At 40.5% G+C, this 20965-nt stretch overlaps 1 protein-coding gene and 2 long non-coding RNA genes across 3 annotated transcripts in view; 1 reads left to right on the forward strand and 2 right to left on the reverse strand.

Annotated features, from left to right (window-relative positions):
- Window positions 1-20965, reverse strand: part of LOC148141902 (uncharacterized) — a 93939-nt gene that overhangs the window by 12454 nt on the left and 60520 nt on the right. The window lies entirely within an intron of this gene.
- On the forward strand, window positions 345-20438 carry LOC148141903 (uncharacterized). Its single transcript, XR_015752376.1, has 3 exons — window positions 345-1890; window positions 13815-13964; window positions 20134-20438. It is a non-coding gene; the product is annotated as an uncharacterized LOC148141903 (long non-coding RNA).
- LOC148141904 (fibrinogen-like protein 1-like protein) lies at window positions 8295-13868 on the reverse strand. The gene is made up of 3 exons (XM_087977461.1): window positions 13838-13868; window positions 10452-10580; window positions 8295-9575 (listed from the first exon to the last, which is right to left on the reverse strand). The coding sequence occupies exons 1-3, from the start codon at window positions 13851-13853 to the stop codon at window positions 8938-8940; spliced, it is 783 nt and encodes a 260-aa protein (XP_087833587.1). The 5' UTR covers window positions 13854-13868; the 3' UTR covers window positions 8295-8937.

The raw sequence follows: 20965 nt of genomic DNA on the forward strand, positions 1-20965 counted from the left end.
GAACATTAGAGCATGAATGAAAGGGAAGGGTAGGTGGTTGGATGAAGTAAGTGGATATGGTGGCAAGTCAACAGAATGCGTGGGCTGGGTGGGTGAGAAGGAGGTATGGATAGGTCTGCCTGGTCAGAGGTTAGTATGGTAGGGGAAAGGGATACCTGGGGGTACTGGAGAGATCCAAGAATGAGTTGGGATTTGTGTCAGTATCAGTGACTGGGAGTCACTTCTGTCATTAAATGTTACAATTTTTCTGTCTAACCTTTCCTGAGTAACTATCTATATAAGTAATTTGGAACTATCAAAAGTCTCCAACTACAACTCGGATTTGGATACTTCTGCAGATGTTCCTGGGGAGCAGGGGAATTGTTTGTTAGATGTTCAGACATGCTGAGCAATACTAAGGAAGTCAACACAGCAGGAATTTCATGGGATCATGACGTGCAGTTTGGAATTCATGTTCAGTTGATGACAATCTAGAGACATGACAATTCAGGCCATAATGTAGATCAGCAAAAGATGGATTAGCAAATTGAGTAGCAACAACATTAGAATCAATTCACAAAAACTCATACAGAAATAGAAAAAAAAGATTGTAGATATAGCAGTAATTTTGTTTTTGTTTGGTGGCTTTCAATGCATGCTTTTCCAGCACAACTCTAATCTTGATTGTCAACAGCACCCCATAGTCTGCTGGGTTTCATGGGGTGACACAACTTTGGAAAAGAAGAAGAGAGCTCTAATGCAGAATTTCCAGTTCTTCTGCTTGTGATGTAAAATGTTCGAGAAACAAGTGAGGGAAGGTTCATTATAATATTTATTTGAGAGTTCTGAATAACAATCACACGCGTTACCATCAACAGTTAACACTTGTAGTCACACTGAGTTTTTATGGTGATTCAACAAACATTGGCCTAGAGAACTGTTACAGCATGTAGAAATTGTGACCACTGTCAGTATGCCAGTCATGATCCTATGTTGAGAGTGTGCTGCTGGAAAAGCACAGCAGGTCAGGCAGCATCCTATTCCTGTGATGACACGTAGAATCCCTATCAGTTTGTAACTTGAGACGTTTGCTTGGTGCCTGAACATGGAGTTCACCCTGACTGGGTGTTGCAGACTGGCATAGTCCAAGGTCCAGCTCTACATGTTGAGGGATGCAATTGGGGCAGCTGCTGCCAAAGCACAGTGGGGAAAGACCACTATCTGAGGTCTTCCTGCTGAAAGTAAATGGGAGTCTGTTCAGTTGTTGGACTCACCTAGTGCCTCAAATTGAGGACCTGGAACCTGAATACAGGCTGAGGTAACTAGTTGTTGTCAGGAACAATCACTTAACACATGCTCTTACTAACTTAAGTGGCAACAAAATGGCTTCTCAATGCAAATAATATGACAAAATGGCATCTAGGCTGCAAATTGCCAAGTCTGCTAAAAGCTGCATAAAATGGCTTTAACCTCTGTTACAGCGGTATCATTGACTAACCACAGTCTGCCTCAACAGAGATTAGCAGACAATGCTTCCTTTACTGCATAGCGATAACTAGACGAGATAAGACATTACTGGTCATCCTAACTGACCCTCAAGTGCAGATGCAAAGACTGTGTTAGTGAGATAAGGGTGACCCAAGTGTTGGAAAACAAAGTTGGTTCCAGGAAATATCTTTGGATGAGTAGGTGTCAGTTAAGATTATTTTGTAAGTTGATTGGTAATTGTCTGAATGTACTGTATGATTATGGTCTGTACCTTTCTTTAAGAAAAGTATAAAACAGTCTATGTTTTAAGCCATGTGCGCAGCTCCTCTGAGGAACACAAAAGTGTTTAATCTCTGTGTCTCTGGACAATATGCCCGGCCGTATGAAAAATAAAGTGTGAAGTCTTAAAGAAGCAGACCAATTGTGAGTACTTATTGACTGATCACGGAACAGAGAGACCCCTCCCCGGTGATCCAGATCTTCATTTGGCACCATGACTCAGACTCGGCACGGACGGTTTGTGGGCAGCGGTGTAAAAGCCTTGAGTCCTCCAATATTGAGTTTAGAGGAATCGGCCAGCCAGACATGAGTATTTTATCCATTTGGTTTTCCTCGTATTCAGATTCGGTTTGAAGGCACATTTGCTTATTGGTGATTGAACGTTTGTGTTTTGTTCCCTGGAGCTCGAGATCTGGGACTGTTTTGAATTTGATTTGCATTTTGGAAATTCAACATGATTTCTTTGAAGGTTAAGGATCCATCAGTGATTATGAAATGAAATATTAACCTCTGTTCTTCTTACAGGCCATGTCTGCCCTATTGTCAATTTCTAACTAATCACTTTTATGCTTACATGAAAGCCAATCTTATTTAATTTCAAATCAGTTTAATACGGAGGAAGACAGCATTATAATCTTTTTAAATAAAGTCTTCTCCTTTGATTCTGCATCATCTGACATCAGTATAAACTTGCTCTCAAATTCCCCATTATTTCATGATACTGCCAAAGGTCATTATCATCCCCCTCACCCCTACATGTTGTACTAATGAAAGAATTGACTCAAGGAAGTAAAGCAGTAGCACTAAATCTGGGCCTCGGGTGCAGAATCATTCTGTTCCAGGATGACAGCAGGTCTCTGCTCAATTTTAGTTATAATCTAAGCCTAACATTGAGGAAAATCACTTCAGACTTTAACATTTGCTCATTGAGTGGAAGAATTGCATGAACCTTGTTTAATTTAGTTAAATTTTGTAAAACTGGAAGTAATAAAGATAGATCCAAAATATCCCAAACTAACAGCATTGTTTTCAGAAAAGGATACTAGCAGATTTAATTTTTGTTTTAGACTCATTTGTTTCCACTTAATTTAAGACTGCTATGTCTCATTAGTGATTATGGTGTGCCATTCGTAGCTTTATTTTATATCAATTCCCCTCCCTCAATGGCAATTGAAGTTTCAGTTCAACATTAGGTTGTGATAAATCATGTAACAAAATTAACATCCTATGGTTAATATCACTGTCTTTGGATTCGGGCATTATTCATGCTTTAGAAGTCTTTTTGTTACCATGTGACTAGACAAGACCTCTTAAGGCAGCTGCAGTCATTTCATGGCCTATGGCATAGTAAATGAGCAATGACTGGTCAGGAACGCTTAAGGAACCTAATCTGGGATTTAAATTAAGGGACTAAAACCAGGTAATTATAATGGATTTCAGAATTGGAAACTGTATACATTTAAATATTGAATAATGAACAAATGAATTTCCAGTTTATATTGATGACTTTTCAAATGTCTTAGTCACTTGTTCAGTTTCTACCTCTGAATTACAGATCATGATTATTTTATTTATTATTTATTAATAATCAATTGTATTAGCCCTGAATCACAAAATCAGAATGAATTGGCAGGATCGCGTGGTTTTATTCCTTTACACGTTGTCAGTGATCTGTCTCGTTGCCTCATGGTTAATTTGAAGCATGGCTGCATTAATTCATTGCTAACTAGAGAATGGAAAGGTATGTTACTGGCCAGTTGAAGGAACTCTGCCTGTCATTGGGGGATAGAGGTATGTATAGCAGATGGAACTCCCAAAAGCTGGGAGGTGTTCAGAGCTGACTGTGAATGGGTAATGAAAAAAAGATGGACATGAGAAACAGTGTAAGGTCACTAAGGCTGAGCAATATACAAACAGGGTTAAAGCAACAACGCTGTAAAATAAAGAACTTAGATTCTACTCAGAATCCTGAGCCTTTGTCTGGCATACCGACCCTATTTGAGGAAGGGGAATTTATTCCTGGACAATCTCCTGATTGTCCCCCGCACACCACCACCCCCCTCCCCCATCCCATTACAAACCTCTCCTTCTTTTGAAAATGAAGCGTCCAGTCTTCATAGCCGATATTATGGATGAGTGGCCTGCGCCATCCTAAACCAGGGCCAATCCCAGCAATTAGAGTAATGTTAATGAAGCATGCCCCTGACCGCAAGAACAAACTGACCCAATTTGATTAGATTCCCTACAGTGTGGAAACAGGCCCTTCGGCCCAACATGTCCACACCGACCCTCCGAAGAGTAACCCACCCAGACCCATTTCCCTCTGACTAATGCACCTAACACTATGGGCAATTTAGCATAGCCAATTCACCTGACCTGCACATCTTTGGACTGTGGGAGAAAACCAGAGCACCTGGAGGAAACCCACACAGACACGGGGAGAATGTGCAAACTCCACACAGATGGTCCCTGGAGGCTGGAATCGAACCTAGGACCCTGGTGCTGTGAGGCAGCAGTACTAACCACTGTGCCACCACATATCTATCGTAAATAAACTTGATAGCTTGATGCTTTAGCTTGCTGCAGCAATGAGTTCTACAAATTAATCACTCTCTGGCTGAAGAAATTCCTCCTCATCTTAGTTTTAAACTGTCATTCCTTCACTCTGAGCTTCATATTGAGCCATTGTGCTCAATATGTCCAAGGGTGATACGGATGTAAATGCAGCAAAATTCTGGGAATAGCCTGTATACGAATGGCTTGTGTTACAAGACTAAAATATGTGGCTATCTTTCTGACGGAAGTGGTATACAATTGAAAAATAATCAGGAAGCTCAATTACCATTGTTTAACCCTATGCTTTTGCAACATTTTCCTCCTGGTGTCACTAACATGATCCAGACGAACAGTATGAACTAGTCCAGGACTTTCCAGTCGCAAATGAGGTGAGCGGTGGTTTTCTATTGGGATGGTCACAACCAGACTGAACCACGATGCAAGTTACATGTAAAACCAATTATATGCAGCGCCCTCGCGATCCCAAATGCCGTGTGCCAGCCCTGACAGGATTGATTGGGACCAGGATACCCACTGGGGCGGAACCTACCTCAGATGCCTGCCCTGCGACCACTGCTGAGCAACCTTTTCCCGAGGGGACCCTGGGAATGGGGACAGGCAAGCCCCAGTATTACATCTTAGAGACTGGGAACAAGACCGCAAAATCCCCCAGGGACAAATGGCTGGACCTTGCTTTAACTGTGGAAATGTGGCCACTGGGAAGTGATGTGTCTTTACTGTTACCTTGGAGCGAACGTGGGGAATTGACATGCTTGTGTCCTAACAAAAGGAAAATCTGCTAATACACACTGACTCTTCATTGTGCTTTTGGTGTAACCCACGATTAAGGAGCCTTGTGGGAACATAGAGGATCTTTAAGCCCCATGGGGGCAGCGTTAGAGTAATGCTGTTTTGTTCAATCAATCTGGCAGTTATCAAGATGTTCGGCTCATACTGAGGCAACTGATTCAGTTTCCAAAGTAATGGGCAGGTAGATGCAGCTGCCAAGCTGGCAGCCTCACACCCCAAACTTCTGGTCCCATTGGGTCCCCAGCAAAACCCGGATAGAGAGAATATTGGGATAGGTACAGAAATTACAGGGGAAGGCCCCTGCTGAAGAGCACAAACTATGGCTTCAAATAGGCTTCTCCCTCGATACTCAAACTAAAATGTGGGTGACCCCTGCTGGACAAGTTTGTGTTCCTTCTTTGCTGCGGCCTATTTTAGTTATGTGCATTTTTGTATATACTTGGGCAAGGAGGAAATGGTTTATACTCTATTACAATGGACACGCCGCGGCCTCCAACCTCAATGGGAGCAGCCCTTCCAGGTTCTTCACACCACCCCTACTGCTGATAAGGTCACTGGGCACCTCCATCATTGCAAGGTCATCGAACGAGCCCCTTGCAAGGCGGGGAGATGATGAAGATTAAACTTACCCTGTTAACTAGACTCTTCGTCATTGGCATTAGTGCTCAAGAAGGGCCTCTTCCTGTTTATCTGTGTGATCCTGATCAGCCAGAGACTGTGTACCATTTATGCCGAAAAGATGTCCTCGTGTGCCAAGAGACTGATACTTTCGATGCACGGAACGATATCAAGAATGACTTGCAATGGTCAACTCATCAAGAAGATCGGACAGTTCGTTTACAGTACAAGTCTTAATGGTCTTTACCCTGTCAAGGTGTTCGATGCCAGTTTGATTTCAGTTGTGCTATGGCCAGCCCTGGCAAGCCTTGCCCCTACCTAAAGAGGTCTAAATCTGCACGCCGCAAAAGAGAAAAGGGGGAAGTGTTAGCTTTCACTAACAATCCGTTTCTTCAAAGTCACAACAAAATATTTGGCCGAGAGGAAGTGGTCTGTTACGCCCTCACATCAGCAAAGGACTTTTTGCCCCCTTTCCAAATCCCAACGAAGGAGTATGGAATGTTTCTAAGGTGTTTACCGGACATAATGTTTCTCTTGACTATTACTTATCCCCACCAGCTGGTTGCTTGTGGACTTCCTCTAATAAGTCCGGGGTAGCCTATCCAAATTGTGACAACGGTAAGGGATGGGGGTGCATTTACGTGAATGTGAATAAGACTATTCGACATGTTTTGATCAAATGTACCAACCGCTACTGCTACCCTCTGAGTCCTCGTGCCTACTGGAGGAGTGTGTCTCTGTAATTGCTGGTATTCAGGCTCTTTGTTGTATGGGTAATGGCACCCACCTTCACGATGAGACCCCCAATGGCACCTCCATCCTCCCAGTTGTCGAAGGAAGGAACCAGTCTGGGACAATAACCACATCTCTTACCGAAAGACCCACCTCTTTTTACTGAACAGCATTCACCCTAAGCGCTCAGGCCAACCATACTTTGTAGCCATGGACTACCCATATGTTCAGGGAAGTCACTAAAACAGGCCTGAAGGATATGCTTTCAGAATTACGTCTATTCTCCCAACAAAACCTACTCGCCAAAGAGGGTGGGGTGTTAGCCATAATTAAAAGCAAGTGTATGATGGGGGTTACTGATCTCATTGAGAATATTACCAAGCATGTAGATGATATCTGCATCTTTGTCAACCAAATGACAGAAGGTACTGGATGGGGAGATTGGGGTTTTGGCTCATGGTACAACTGGTTGATAAATCTGGCCATGTATATGCAATTATTTTAATTTGTCTGTTTGCTGAAATTGCTATTGTTAAATGTATTATTGCCAAGCTAATGACTTCTTTTGACAACATCGGCTCCCCCCAGAAAATGCTTCTTCTCCGTCCAAATGAAGATGAGATGCGGTTGCAAATCTCTGCTTCTTCCTCAGAGGAGGAGGAGAAGGTATGGCAATCTCTAACATCCATTTGATTGGACTGATCTAATCTATGCTCTCCCATCCTATGGTGTAGTTATGGGATGACCAAAGAGGGGGGATGAAGATCTGAAACCTGAATACAGGCTGAGGTAACTAGTTGTCAGGAACAACCACTTAACACATGCTCTTACTAACTTAAGTGGCAACAAAATGGCTACTCAATGCAAATAATATGACAAAATGGCATCTTTAAGAAAAGTATAAAAATGTCTTTGTTTTAAGCCATGTGCGCAGCTCCTCTGAGGAACATGAAAGTGTTTAATCTCTGTGTTTCTGGACGATCTGTGCCTGGCTGTATGAGAAATAAAGTGTGAAGTCTTAAAGAACCAGACTGATTGATTGTGAGTGCTTATTGACTGATCACGGACCAGAGAGAACCCCCCCACTCCCACCCCGGGGGTCCAGATCTTCAAAATATATGTAAATATTAATATTATTATTATATGTGCAAGAGAGGTCTTTAGTTTATTGGATAGAGTCAAAGTCCAATGCTTTGTTTATTTACATGATATGCAGTAGTATAGACCCAATCTGCTTTTGTGACGATGTGTATATACAGGAGATCTTTTTATGAATGTAGTATATTTTTGAAATAAAAATAATATATTTGCTGGTGCCTACAGTCAGTGACATCCTATGGTATTGGAAAAGGCTGCAATGTGTAGACACTGATGCTTGCTTTGCACGCTCATCCCCAGGAAGTGAGAATGAAAGAAAGTATTCTCTTTCCATTGAGAGCCTCCCGTGACCTCCATTAAAGAGCAGCTTATTGCAAATCATGAGACATTTCTTATACCTCTAGCTCCTTTTCTATTATTTTCACATTGTTCAACAGATTTTGGTGTGCTGTAATTTGGGTTGTATAAATAAATCTGTGTAACTGAATAGAATTGAGTGGTGTCCATCTGGGACATTGCACATGATGGGAATCTCAAAAGTCCCACATCTGTGAATGTGATGTGTTTCCATTCCTGACATCAGCTATTCTATATATTCTTTGAGAGAGATTATCAATTTAATGTCATCAATAAAGAACACACTGTTTTAATGACTCGGTTTTAGCAGCAGTTAATCCTTGTTTGTATTCCAGTCCCATAGAAAATTGCATTCAAACTATCAGCAAAAATTTAAGTAGATTTTATAATTAGAATCATTTTAATCATTTTTAAACAGAATGAAATACAGTTTTGTAAATAGATATGTAGCTCTTTACATTTTTGCATATTATTGTATATTTCAATCCAGATTCTTATCCCTTTCCTTTATGGTGACAAAAATAAACAGTCACAAAGTAACAGTGCATTTTGAATGTGTTAAAACTTTTGACAACTGTTATAAATGCTGTAAAAGAATCTGTAACTTCTCAGAATATGTCAGAAGACATACAACACCAGGTTTTAGTCCAACAAGCTTATTTGAAATCACAAGCTTTCTTCTTGTGGTGCTCCTTCTTCAGGTGAAGAGTTCTTGGACTAAAACCAGGTGTCGTGGTTGTCTACCCCAGCGCAACACCGGCATCTCTGCATCTCAAAATATGGATCGAGATTGGTTGAAACTTGAGGGTGACCTTAGGCGTATTTGTTTGTGAGGATTTCTAGACTTTTAAGTAATATAGTTACAGCCAGGTACCATTTCACAAGTTTAGCTTCACTTTACTGTAAATTTGGCATTTCACACAGAAACTCAGCTCCCCAAAAGCGAATATAGATCAATCCCAATCCACAAGAAACACCTATCCCAAGCTGAAGGATCACCAGGAGTGTGTAAGCTTTAATCTACTTGTGTAAATATGCCCGGCTACACACATCATTAGGTTTGATGAGAATCTCAGAAGACCGGCACCCATTGCAGAAACCATTCCAATACATATTACGTGTATTCAAGTTAACCCAGCGACAGTTATTATACCAGAAGGCTCCTCTATTAATTTGTGCACAGTTTAAACGTGACCTATCCTGGTCTCGGTCAAATGTTGAAAACTTCATGTTATCATGTACAACACTGCTCGAAGTTGACACCATTGAATTGCCTGCATTTCCCATGTATCCACCTAGATGCAGCCTGTAACCACTTGTTTCATTCCCTATAGAGAATAGATCGTATTCAGCAAAACTGCTCTTGTTGTGCTTGCTTAACAGCAGGAATTTTACTTTGTAGGTTCCCTGACTTGTGATGTCATATATATATTCATTTCCTAACCAGTGATCCTGAAGGACGTTGCCAAAACCATACTTGTAAGCTGTCCAGTATTCTGTCCAGGTAATTTTAGAAGGAAAGTTATTCTTTTGAATCACAGTCCATCCACCACCGTCTGTCCTCATGTTGCAATAGACAACAATTGGAATGGAACCGGTGGGTTGGATAATGTAAACTCCACTTTTACCCCTGACTTTGCTGCAATCCGTGGGATAACCTGCAATATGGAAGATTGTTTTATTGATTTAATCATGAGATGAGATTTGAAGAAAACTAGCATATAGAAGGTCACGGCAAAGGAAAGTGGATGAAAGCAGGAAGAGATGAGGAAAGAGGATGAGAGATGGAGATAAAAGAAGGAAGCTATCAAGAGAGAAAAGGACAAAATGTGGATGGGATAAAGGAAAGGGACAGAAGGAATGGGTGAAGTAAGTTGCTGGGAGTCACGAAGAAAGTGACTCAAGGAGAGAGGTAAGAAAGAGAGTAGGGGAATGCATACAAGTGTGAAGCTGGAGATGACAGGCAGAATGTAGGAAGGAGAAAAAAAGACAAAGCAGGACAGAAGATAAAAACCAAATGTGGAGGAGGTGTGTCTCAAAGGAGGAAGATGAGGCAGGCAGCTGTAGGGAGGGGAATTCCAGATCTTGGCACTGTTAAAACAAAGGCTGCCCAAGAGTCCAAATCAAGGGGAACATTGATGCAAATTTTAAAATCAAAACTTGGTGCATGTTAAGACAGGGCAAGTAGAGTTTTGGATAACCTCCAGTTTATGGTGGATACAGCAGTAAGGAGTGCATTACAACCATCAAATCTAGGGTAATAAAGACACGAATAAGGGTTTCAGCAGCAGAGCAGTGGAGACAGAGATCAAATCAGGCGATGTTACTGAGACAATCTAGGAATATAGGATTACAATTTCATATCAAAGTCAGATGTGACATTAATGTGTCAAACACACTGATATCAGCTTTGATTGGTGCCAGGGAGAGAGAGCTTAAGTCTATTGCGTAAAAAAGCTTTTAACAGAGCTTATGACAGGGTCCCTAAGAAAAAATATTGACCACAAAGACAAAGCAGAATCCCCTATACTAACCTGATAAGGGTTTTTTTCCAAAACTTCTTGTGGTTCTTTCATGTAAATCTAACATATGCATGTTCCCGATTTCTTCTTCACAGTTTGCAGCACTCAGTGCTAAAAAAATGACTGCAGTCAAGACAGAACCTAAGGTTTATAAAACAAACAGCATTAAAAATTATGAGACAGTTGCAAAATCAAAATTAAGACACAAAGTGTAAGAATCAGGTGAGAGTCAAGGGGGTGACAATGCAAACTTTTATGAGAGGCATAACGCAAGAAACAGGAAAGGATGCCAATAGGGCAAAGGTTAGAGTGAGAAAGTCAAGATAGAGCATGGGAGTGAGACAAACATTACAGGAGTCACAAAGAATATGAAAGTGTAACAGGCCAAGAGGGTAAGACACTCCTCAAGGGTCAGAGAGAAAGCCAGACAGTATGTACTAGGGAGAGTATGAGGTGAACTTTCACCTCCTGTAGGTATGAGTCTAGTGAGATAAATATTTTTGAAATTGCAAACATGACCCTTCTCATCTGCCCCTTTTCAACTTTAATGGAAGATAGTAAAGGTGCAGCCAACTAACTTGCTTCTGAAAGCAGGTGAATATTTAATTATTATAATAAGGGCATGAGCATTATATTTAACTTTACTAACACACTTAACTACCCATGTTTCTCAGGATCCCAACAGTTCATAGGAGGGAAAGACAGCTCTGGGGGAATGCCTTTCCAGCACTGGCTTATGGCCCAGGAGGAGTGCTCCACATTGGCCTGCAATATTTTTGTATCTAGAACAAACTCCACTCACCCCAATAGGGCTTCCAAAACGTGTCTGCAGGTTTGGATGTCAGACTCACTTAGATTGGAGATTGACTCCCCTAAAGGTCTCTTGAGCAGCTATAGGCTACATTCCCCCAACTGTGGCTTGCTCTGTAGGGTTTCTGTATTAGAACATTCATCTTAAGACTGAGTGAGATATATTCAGGGTTGACAAGTGAGTAAAAGTGTTCTAGAGTAGACAGCTAATTTGAGGCTATATTCAGATCAGCAATGATCTTATCAAATGGCAGAGAAGGCTTTTGGGTTGAATGTCCTAATTCTAATCTTAACTGCTATGTTCATACTAGCCCATCAATCAGACTGATTTGCCAACTTAAAATCCTTTCAAAAGAATATTCACGTAGTGAATACCATACTTAGTCGTGTCTGGTGTAACCTGGATTTCCAGTTAAAAAAATCTGCATCCATCAATTGTTAGATCATTAGGGTCCTGTTGTTTTCTGTCCTTGCTTATTGGTAGATGAGTAAATATTATACAACAGGCTCAAGTTTTTGACACTTTAAGTATTTGCCACATATGCATAAGTTCATTAAATGCAACAGCTGAGTTGGTATCAGAACATTCAGCTCAAAGAGTTTCCAAAGTGATATGGTTATGTGAAGCAAGCGCCAACAATTTGGTAAGTGGAGCAGAATATAGGAAAAATGACAAGTGGGAAGAATGGGAGATGAAAATTTTATTTAAATAGACAATTATCACAGAATGCTGCAGTGCTAAGTGATCTGGATGACTATGTATTTGTAACATAAGTTATTTATGCAGGTTCAGTAAATAATTAGGAAACTAAATTAATGTTGCCCTTCATTCCAAATGGGGTGAAATATAGAAGTGGAATATGATGGTCATGATTGTAAGACAGCACCTAGAGCACTTATGAAAGTATTTTTTATTTTTTTTTATGAAAGAACTCATTTGCATTTCAGATTCTGAGGAAGCTTGATAGAATTGATGCTGAAAAGATATATCCTCTGTTGGTCAAATCTAGAACTGGACGGCCTAATTTCAAAGTTGCTCATTGTTCCTTTAAAGCAGAAATGTTGAGCAATTTCTTCTCAGGATATTGTGAATCCTAGAAGTTTCTATCTGGACAGCTCTGAGGGATGAATTATTGAATATATTCAGTATATATCCTAGTCGGACAGAATCGTAAATTATAAAGGAGTCTAAAGCTAAGGGGTGCACATAGGAGAGTGAATTTGAGATTATGTTCATATTTATTGGTACAGTAGTTTGAAGAGACCCTATCAGCTACCCCTATTTTTGTTGCGATCCTAGGCTGCCCTGTAAACTCCAACCCAACCCCCACCCCACAATCTGCCCAATTGTGATCTCCTCCAAGACCTTCCATCTCTCTGTGATCTCTTCTGCCTATGATCCCCGTGTACATCCAATGATGTCTTCCCCAACATTTCCTTCCCCCACAACCACCTTCGATCTTGTTCTATCTCCATTCCCTTCAATCTCTACCTACATACTACTGATACACTTACCCGTTTGACTGGAAGGAGGAATTCAGCAGCCAATCAGGCTGCTGTGACAAAATCTGAAGAAACAAATTAAAACAGGACCCGGAGCCAAGCTTTCATGGCTTTTCAGAAACCTGGTCTTCCAGGTTTCCGAAACATAACTCCTCTCACAGATTCAAACTTGTGCCTGGGTGCGAAAAGCCCTAAATGTGAAAGTGAAGGAAATACTGTATATCTGAAAGAGAGAAAGCAAGGCAGGCAGAAAGAATGGAATAAGAAAGGAGCAATGAGCAAAGCAATGAAGGTAGACATAAGGCAACCTGAGAGAATTGCAGTTTAAATAATAGGTTCATAGAATTATATGTTAAATTTCACATTGTTTAGCCAATGTTTTTAACTTAAACAATCTTTACATTCTAAACACAGATGATTAGAAGAACTTTCTTTGGTCATAGGCAGTTTCATTCTGTGATACAGTGATAGCAATTTCCCAGTTCACATCTTTTTACACTTTGTGAGATTTGAAATACCAATACGGTGTCCTTTACATTTACACTGCTTCCTTCCCTTTCTGCTCTCGTGAAAATGTATCACTCACAGGTGCCTTTCAAGCTTATCATCTAACTCAACTGGTCATCTTATCCGAGCCTGGAGGAAAGGGTCCAACAGGTCAGTTAGTGTGGAAACCTAAGTCCTTTCCATTTCCATCCTTGATGACATTTGAACTTACCAGTTGGATCACATGTGCAGGGGCAACTGATTGTGACATTAATAATCTTAATAACATTTAGATCCATTTACAGCTCCACTTGCCAGCTACGTCTCCTGCTTGTTGTTGTTCTTCAAAATGGTTACATTCAGCGATGTTGGGATGATATCGACTGATGACACGTACAATCAAATAGACTGAGGTACCAATTAATTCATCAACTGACATGGAAGAAATGACCCTTTGAGTTAAGTACTGAGGAGCACTCAATTTGCAGAGATGAACCCTACAAAAACCAGAATTTTGGGAGAAGAGAAAGCTGGAAACAAAATAAATTCTGTTTTGAGCATGTTTTTGTTTTGCAGAAAGCATTGAAATTTGGACTCACCTGCTTTGGTCGCCATCCTGGCTCAAACTGCGCAGAGTAAACTCAGCGTTGCAACCTCTACATTTTATACTGACTGAAATCAATGTATTTACATAGACACGCCTACACAGGAGTTTCAGCAGCCCTGGTCAGTGCTCATGCTTGAGATTCTTGGTAATTTGATATTGGTGCCAAGACAACTGACTAAACATTTTATTTTTAGAATTCCTCTTCACTGCTTAAGCTCTGCAATGATGATTGCTACCAATGAGGGCAAAAGAGAGATGATTAGGAATGAGTAAAACGAATTGATGGAAGCCAGAATATGACAATGAACAAAGAAATGGTCACCTTCCAATAGGCAAGGGTTAAAGAGATGATGGCAGGGTTGAATTGCATATGTGTAAATGTGCAGAGTATAGTGAGCAAAATTAGAGAACTGGAAGCAGGAATTGTTCTTGGGAGATATGACATAGAAACATAGCTAAAGCCAGAACAGGGCTGGATACTTAATATCCTGGATTATAATGGTTATAGTAGAAACAGGGTGAGTAAAAGGGGAGGAATTGGTCAAAGGTAATATCATTGTCCTTGACTAAGATGCAGTTTCTGAATTGAATATGGTTGAAGCTGAGGAACAGGTAGGAGGTAGTGACCTTGTTGAGTTTTTATTATAGACCTCCAAATAATAGGGAAGAAGTAGAAACGAGCATTTTGTTGGCAGATTATGGAAACCCGTAGGACAAGCAGGGTTGTGAAAGTTGGAAATTTTAATTTACCTAGGGTAGATTGGGAGAAAGGTGGAGAGTGGGATACAGAAGGGAAAGAATGCCAGCATTTTGTGCATTAGAACTATCGGGAACAGTACATTTCCAGTCCCATCAGGGAGGAAGCTATACTGAATCTGTTCCTAGGAAATGAGGCAGGCCAAGCGGAGAACGTGATAGAGTGGGGGAGCATTTGGAAATAAACCATGTAATAAGGTTCAATATGAAACTGGAAAGGTTAAAGATCAGCCAAGGATTAAGATCCCAAGCTGGAAAAGGGCAAATCTTAGGGTTCTAAAAGTTGAACTGGAGCTGGTTGATTATAAACACAATTTGATGGATGAAATAGTGTTTGAAAAATGGAAGACTTTCAAAAGAGAGATGAATAAGGTACAACCCACGTACATATTCATGAGAAATAAATGCAGGGTATCCAAAGGTATATGACTAAGTATGTTGATGAGAAAATAATGAAAAAAAAAGGAAACATTTGATGCAAATCGGAATAATAATTGCAATATAAATCAGGAAGAGTATCTTAAATGCAGGAGAGAGGCTAAGACTGGAATAAGGAAGGCTAAAGGGAAGCATGAGGAAAGGATGGCAGGCAGCACTAAAACAAATAGTAAAATGTTCTTCACATGTATTAATAGTAAAAAAATTAGTGAAGGATGGAGTGGGGCACATCAGGAACAAGCAGGTAAACTGTTCACTGAAGCAAAGGGTATGGTAGAGGTACTAAATAAGTATTTTGTTTCTGCCTTTACAAATTAGAAAATGGTGACAATGGCCCAGTTGAAAATGTGAGTATTGAGCAACTGAGTGGTATAGTGATAAAGAAAAAGTGCTAAAAAGGCTAACAGCATTTCAGTTAGTGATGTAGTTACATCTAGATGCAACTAGATTGCTGACAGAGTTTAGGAAGCAAATTGCAGAGCCTTGACAGAAATGTTCTAAGCCTCTCTGAACACAGTTTTATTCATAGAGGACTGCAAGATTGTAAATGTGGCACCATTGTTTAAGAAAGGGACAAAGGATAACCCAGGAAACGACAGACCTGTCAGCTTGACATCAATAGTGGGAGAACTGATGGAGATCATAATATGGGATAAGGCAAATATGCGCTTAGAGAAAAAAAAGTTAATACTGGACAGTTTACAGGGCTTTGTCAAGGACAGATCATGTCTGAAAAATGTAATTGAGGTCTTTAATGAGGTAACACAGGCAGTGGATGAGGATAGTACTGTGGATATTGTTTATTTGGACGTTCAGAAAGCATTTGATATGATGTCACAAAGCAGGGGTTGGTTTGCAAATTAGAAATGTTTGGGATTGGTGGGTCCTTGGCAACATGGGTTAGAAGTTGGGTGAAAGATAGGAAGCATAGAGCAGTATTGATGGGTTAGAGACAGGTTGAAAATGTTCCCAGGAATCGGTGATGGGGCCTTACTTTTTCTGACTTACAAGAATTATTTGCAGATGAATATTGAGGGCAAAATCTCTAAATTTGAAGATTATACCAAGTTACAGAGAATAGTGAGTTATGAGGATGATGCTGAGTGACTTCAGAGGGACACTGGCAAGTTGGCTAAATGGGCAAACACCTGGCAAATGAATTTCAATGCAGAGAAATGTAAAATGTTACACAAAAAAGAAGAAATGTCGAGACACAATACAGACATAGATGGTACAACTTGGAGGGGAGTCTAAGAACAGAGGGACCAAGTACATAATTCTTGGTGACCAGGCAAGTTGAAACAGTTGATAAAAAAGCTAATGGGATCCTTGGGTTGAGAATAGAAGCATGGAGGATAAAAGCAAAGACTGTGGTTTGTCTTCTTTGTCTTACTCTATACGAAAATGCTGTGAAAAGTAAATAACTGTAATCTCAATAGCTCAAAATTAACTCTTAATCCATCTACTGATTACTATATTACTAAATGGCAATATTGGGATCTATACTCCTTGAAGATAATGTGTAAAATGCTAGTTTTGCTGCTCAATGCTAAAAGAGCATAACTTACACTGAGGGAAATATTTGTGTAGAAATGGTGCTATGCAGACAATGTCATACAGTCACAGAGCTGTACAGCATGGAAGCCGACCCTTCAGTCCAACTCGTCCATGCAAATTGGATATCCTAAATTAATCTAGTGCCATTTGCCAGCATTTAGCCCATACCCCTCTAATTCCTCCCTATTTATATACCCATCCAGATGCCTTTTAAATATTGTAATTGTACCAGCCTCCATCACTTCCTTTGGCAGCTCATTCCATACACCTAGCACCTTTGTGTGGAAACGCTGCCCCTTAGTTCCCTTTTAAATCTTTTCCCTCTCAGCTTAAATCTATCTCCTCTAGTTTTGGGCTCCCCAAACTTGGGGAAAAGACCTTGACTATTTACCCTATCCATGTCCCTCATGATTTTATAAACTTATAAGGTCCCCACTCAGCTCCCAATGCTCCAGGGAAAACAACCCCAGCCTATTCAGCCTCTCCCTATAGTTCAAGCCTTCCAAACCTGGCAACATCCTTGTAAATCTTTTCTGAACCCTTTCAAGTTTCATAACGTCCTTCCTATAGCAGGGAGACCAGAATTGAACACAGTATTCCAACGGTGGTCTAACCAATGTCCCGTACAGCCTCAACATTCCCTTCCAACCTCTATACTCAATGCTCTGACCAATAAAGGGAAGCATACTAAATGTCTTCATCACTATTCTGTCCACTTTCAAGGAACAATGAACCTGTACCCCAAAGTCTCTTTGTTCAGCAACACTCCGGAGGACGTTACCATTATATGTGTAAGTCCTGCCCTGATTTGCCTTTCCAAAATGCAGCATCTCACATTTTTCTAAATTAAACCTTCTTCACTGTTGATTACATCTCCAATTTTGGTGTCATCTGCAAACTTACTAACCATACCTCCTACATTCACATCCAGTTCACTGTCAGTTAACCAGGGCCAGGCAGTGGTGGGCCCTTGCCCAGACAACTCATGTGGCATTCATCAAAGAAGTCAATGAGAAAGCCAAGTGATTGGAGATGGCAACAATGTCTGTGATGGTGCTGAATGCCCATGATCATACTGAGTGGCAGAGCAGTCTCAAAGGGCCAAATGATCTACTCCCATTCCTAATTTCTATGTTTCTATACCTGGGAATTGACAAAAGTCTGCTTAGTGCTGCTTGAAAACCTTTCGTATTGAAATCTGGGAGATTGTTTATATTGGCAATAGAGAAATTACATTTGTGTTCATGTCACCATCATAAATCATAAAGTTAATAATAGGGTGGGACACCTTTCAGGAACATCTCTCAATTCGATCAACCATGAATAATGGATATATTTTCATCACATGATCGACATGGCACTGATATAGATTGTTTGCCATAAATTATTTGGTAAAAGCACATTCCACTTACTGGAAAGATAATTATTTTGTGGTTTTCTGATCTGTCAAGGAAGAAGTTACTATATAATTAATTTGCCTTCAGGCAAAGAGGTTTGCATACTGGTTTGAATTTTTTTTCTCGTGTCATTTCAGGGAAATAATGTACAAATCTATTGGTCTATGCATTACAGTAATAAGAAAAACGTAGCATATTTCCTGTCCCAATTTCACCCCTGAAAGATAATTAGAAATTGCTGGAGAAACTCAGCAAGTCAGGCAGAACCTACGTTGAGAGAAACAGCATTATGTCCAACATGACTCGAGGGTGACCTTATAGAGGTTTATAGAATCATGATTGGGCAAGGATAGTGGTAATGGCAGGTGTCTTTTCTCTAAGGTGGTGGTGTTCAAGACTAGGAGGCATATTTTTAAGGTCAGAGGAGAAAGATTTAAAAAGAACACAAAGAGCATTTTATTTTCCCCCACACAGAAGGTAGCCCATGTGTGGAATGAACTTCCAGGGGAAGTGGTGGATGTGGGTATAGTTACAATGTTTAAAAGACATTTGGATAAGTACATGATTAGGAAAAGGTTTGGAAGGATATGGGCCAGGAGCAGAGCAGGTGTGTGGGACCAGTTTAATTTGGCATGGACTGGTTGGACTGTGCTGTATGACTCTATGAATCCTCTTCAGAAAGGTCTAGTTCCAGTGTTCTGACTGAGCCTTGGTTTCAGACCCCTTCTCCTAAATAGAGAAAATATGGTGAATTATTATCTGACTATAGTTCAACCACCCAGTCAAGAATTTCAGTGATCTCAACAGCTACCACTACATACAAAACTCTCAAAACGTAGACTGTGAGGTAAGCAACTAGAAGACAGTGCTGTACAACGCCGATGTCCAACTCAGTTACAATGCCAAAATATTCAGCATCCTTTTCTCTAGCCAGTGCTGTAAGGAATACTCCATGGTGACAGTGACCTGTTGTCAGAAGATCCTTAAGAACTTTAACCACTACACCTCTGTCCCAACACCTTGTATGTAGTCATTTTGGTTCTGAAGCCAAGATGTAGCTTTCATGTGACTTTGTAGCCAATCTTCCCTCGTGTTGCTGAGCTCACAATCCAGAGAATATTTACACACCCAATCAACTATGATCATTTTGATTAATTGCTGAAGTTGGTTCACTAGTAGGAACCTCCACATCTTCAGGAAAAGAATAATTGCTATGCTGGTCCAAGCAGAGTGAGATATTGCTCTTAGAACTTAATGTTGCTCAAGACACAGACTGGGGTAGCCATATAAATACAGTGGCCACAGGAGCCGGTCATAAGTTAAGAATACTGCAGTGAGTAATTATCTTCTGATTCCCCACAAAAGACAGAAAAAACATTGACTATCGAGATAGCTTGTCTCCCAGCAGAAATTTTTAGAATAAAAACAATGTACTGCAGATGCTAGAGATCAGAAATAACAATAGAAAGTGCTCAGGAAATTCAGTCAGTCTTACAGTATCTGTGGAGGGAGAAACAAAGTTAATATTTCAAGTCTGATATAATTTTCAAGGGTCTTTTTGAACTCAAAACATTAACTCTGTCTGTCTTTCTCCTTAGATGGTGCCAAATCTGCTGAGTTTCTCCAGCATTTTCTGTTTTCATTTCAGATCTGCAGCACTGTAGCATTTTGCTTTTACTTAAGCCAGTTCTCTTCCAAGTATTCCAGCCTTGACAGTTCTGCTCTTCTTTCTAATGAGATTTCTATTTGAACATTTCAATGTGTTCAACCTCATTGCTTTCTGTTTTGTTACTACTATTTGAGAAGGTGTTCACCATGGGCTGGTGTTGGAATCAGGACTGGCAGCAAGGCAGTGGGGTCAGATGCGGAGTTGGGGAAGGGAGATTGTGTCCAGTGGAAAGGAGGATTGGGTGCAGATTGAGATGTGGATATCATGGTCCTGGGGGTCATTGGCTCCTGGGGTGTGGGCTGTTGGGTTCCATGCAGGCTGTGAGCTAAGTTAGGGCCAATGTTACTACCAAATTGCCACATTCATACCATGCCTTGCAAGTGGAAATTCTATATGGATGTTTTGAATGAGCTCAAGTAATTACGTTCAAAACAAATATTTTTAATATTATTCCTTTTTATATTTTCTTAGGCGCAGTACAGGAAACTGGTGCTAGACCCTTCCTCAAAACCATTGTTGCACTGCAGAAATATAAACTGTCACAAAATCATCCATCCTGGAATTGAAATGGCTTGGATTAAAATTAAAAACACAAGTCACCCGGAAACTGGCTTCAACTTTTCCAGAAACCAAGAGGCAAACCAAACTGTGAAGCATGACATAAGCATTAATTGAGCTGTTTAATTACGGTCTGTTATTTCAGCAAGACATAGAGCCAGAATATGAATGATTAGCGACTCTATGCCATCTGTTGATCTATGTTTAATAAAAATTGAAAAACCCAGTGAATCATTTCCTTCAGCGATGTGGGCTTTTTAAAAGGTGTCAATTGGTTTCTTTGTACAGTTCAGTCCTGAAGAGTACAGTGAAAAGCGTACAAAGTCACCATTCTCCAGCACCATCTTGGTCACAAAACCAACATTAAAAAAACAGGAAAAATAAAACAGAACTTAAATGAAAGAAAACAGCCCACATCTTCAAGTTCCATCACAAAAAGGGTGTGTGGAATGTTCGACCAGCCTGTAAGTTTCATATCGATCACTGGCAGGAGTCGTATTCTACTGCTGCTGCCATGTACTGCGATCACTGGGAGGAGCTTTGCCGCCACCACTGCTGACCCTGATCGCTGAAGTAGTCGTGACCTTGCTGCCACTTCCATTGCTGCCTCAGACCGCCAAGAGGCTGCAGCCATTCCGTGCACAGCCTGCTCTCGTTGCTGTGCCGATGCCAATGACCCTGCCACAAAAGACTTCAAATAAAAGAAACAGAAAAAGAGCAAAAGAACAAAAAAAAAAGCAGATAG

This window comes from Chiloscyllium plagiosum, unplaced genomic scaffold, assembly GCF_037043375.1.
Source record: "Chiloscyllium plagiosum isolate Xiang-an unplaced genomic scaffold, Cpla_swu_hap1 HiC_scaffold_31, whole genome shotgun sequence".
In the NCBI taxonomy this organism is placed as follows: Eukaryota; Metazoa; Chordata; class Chondrichthyes; order Orectolobiformes; family Hemiscylliidae; genus Chiloscyllium; species Chiloscyllium plagiosum.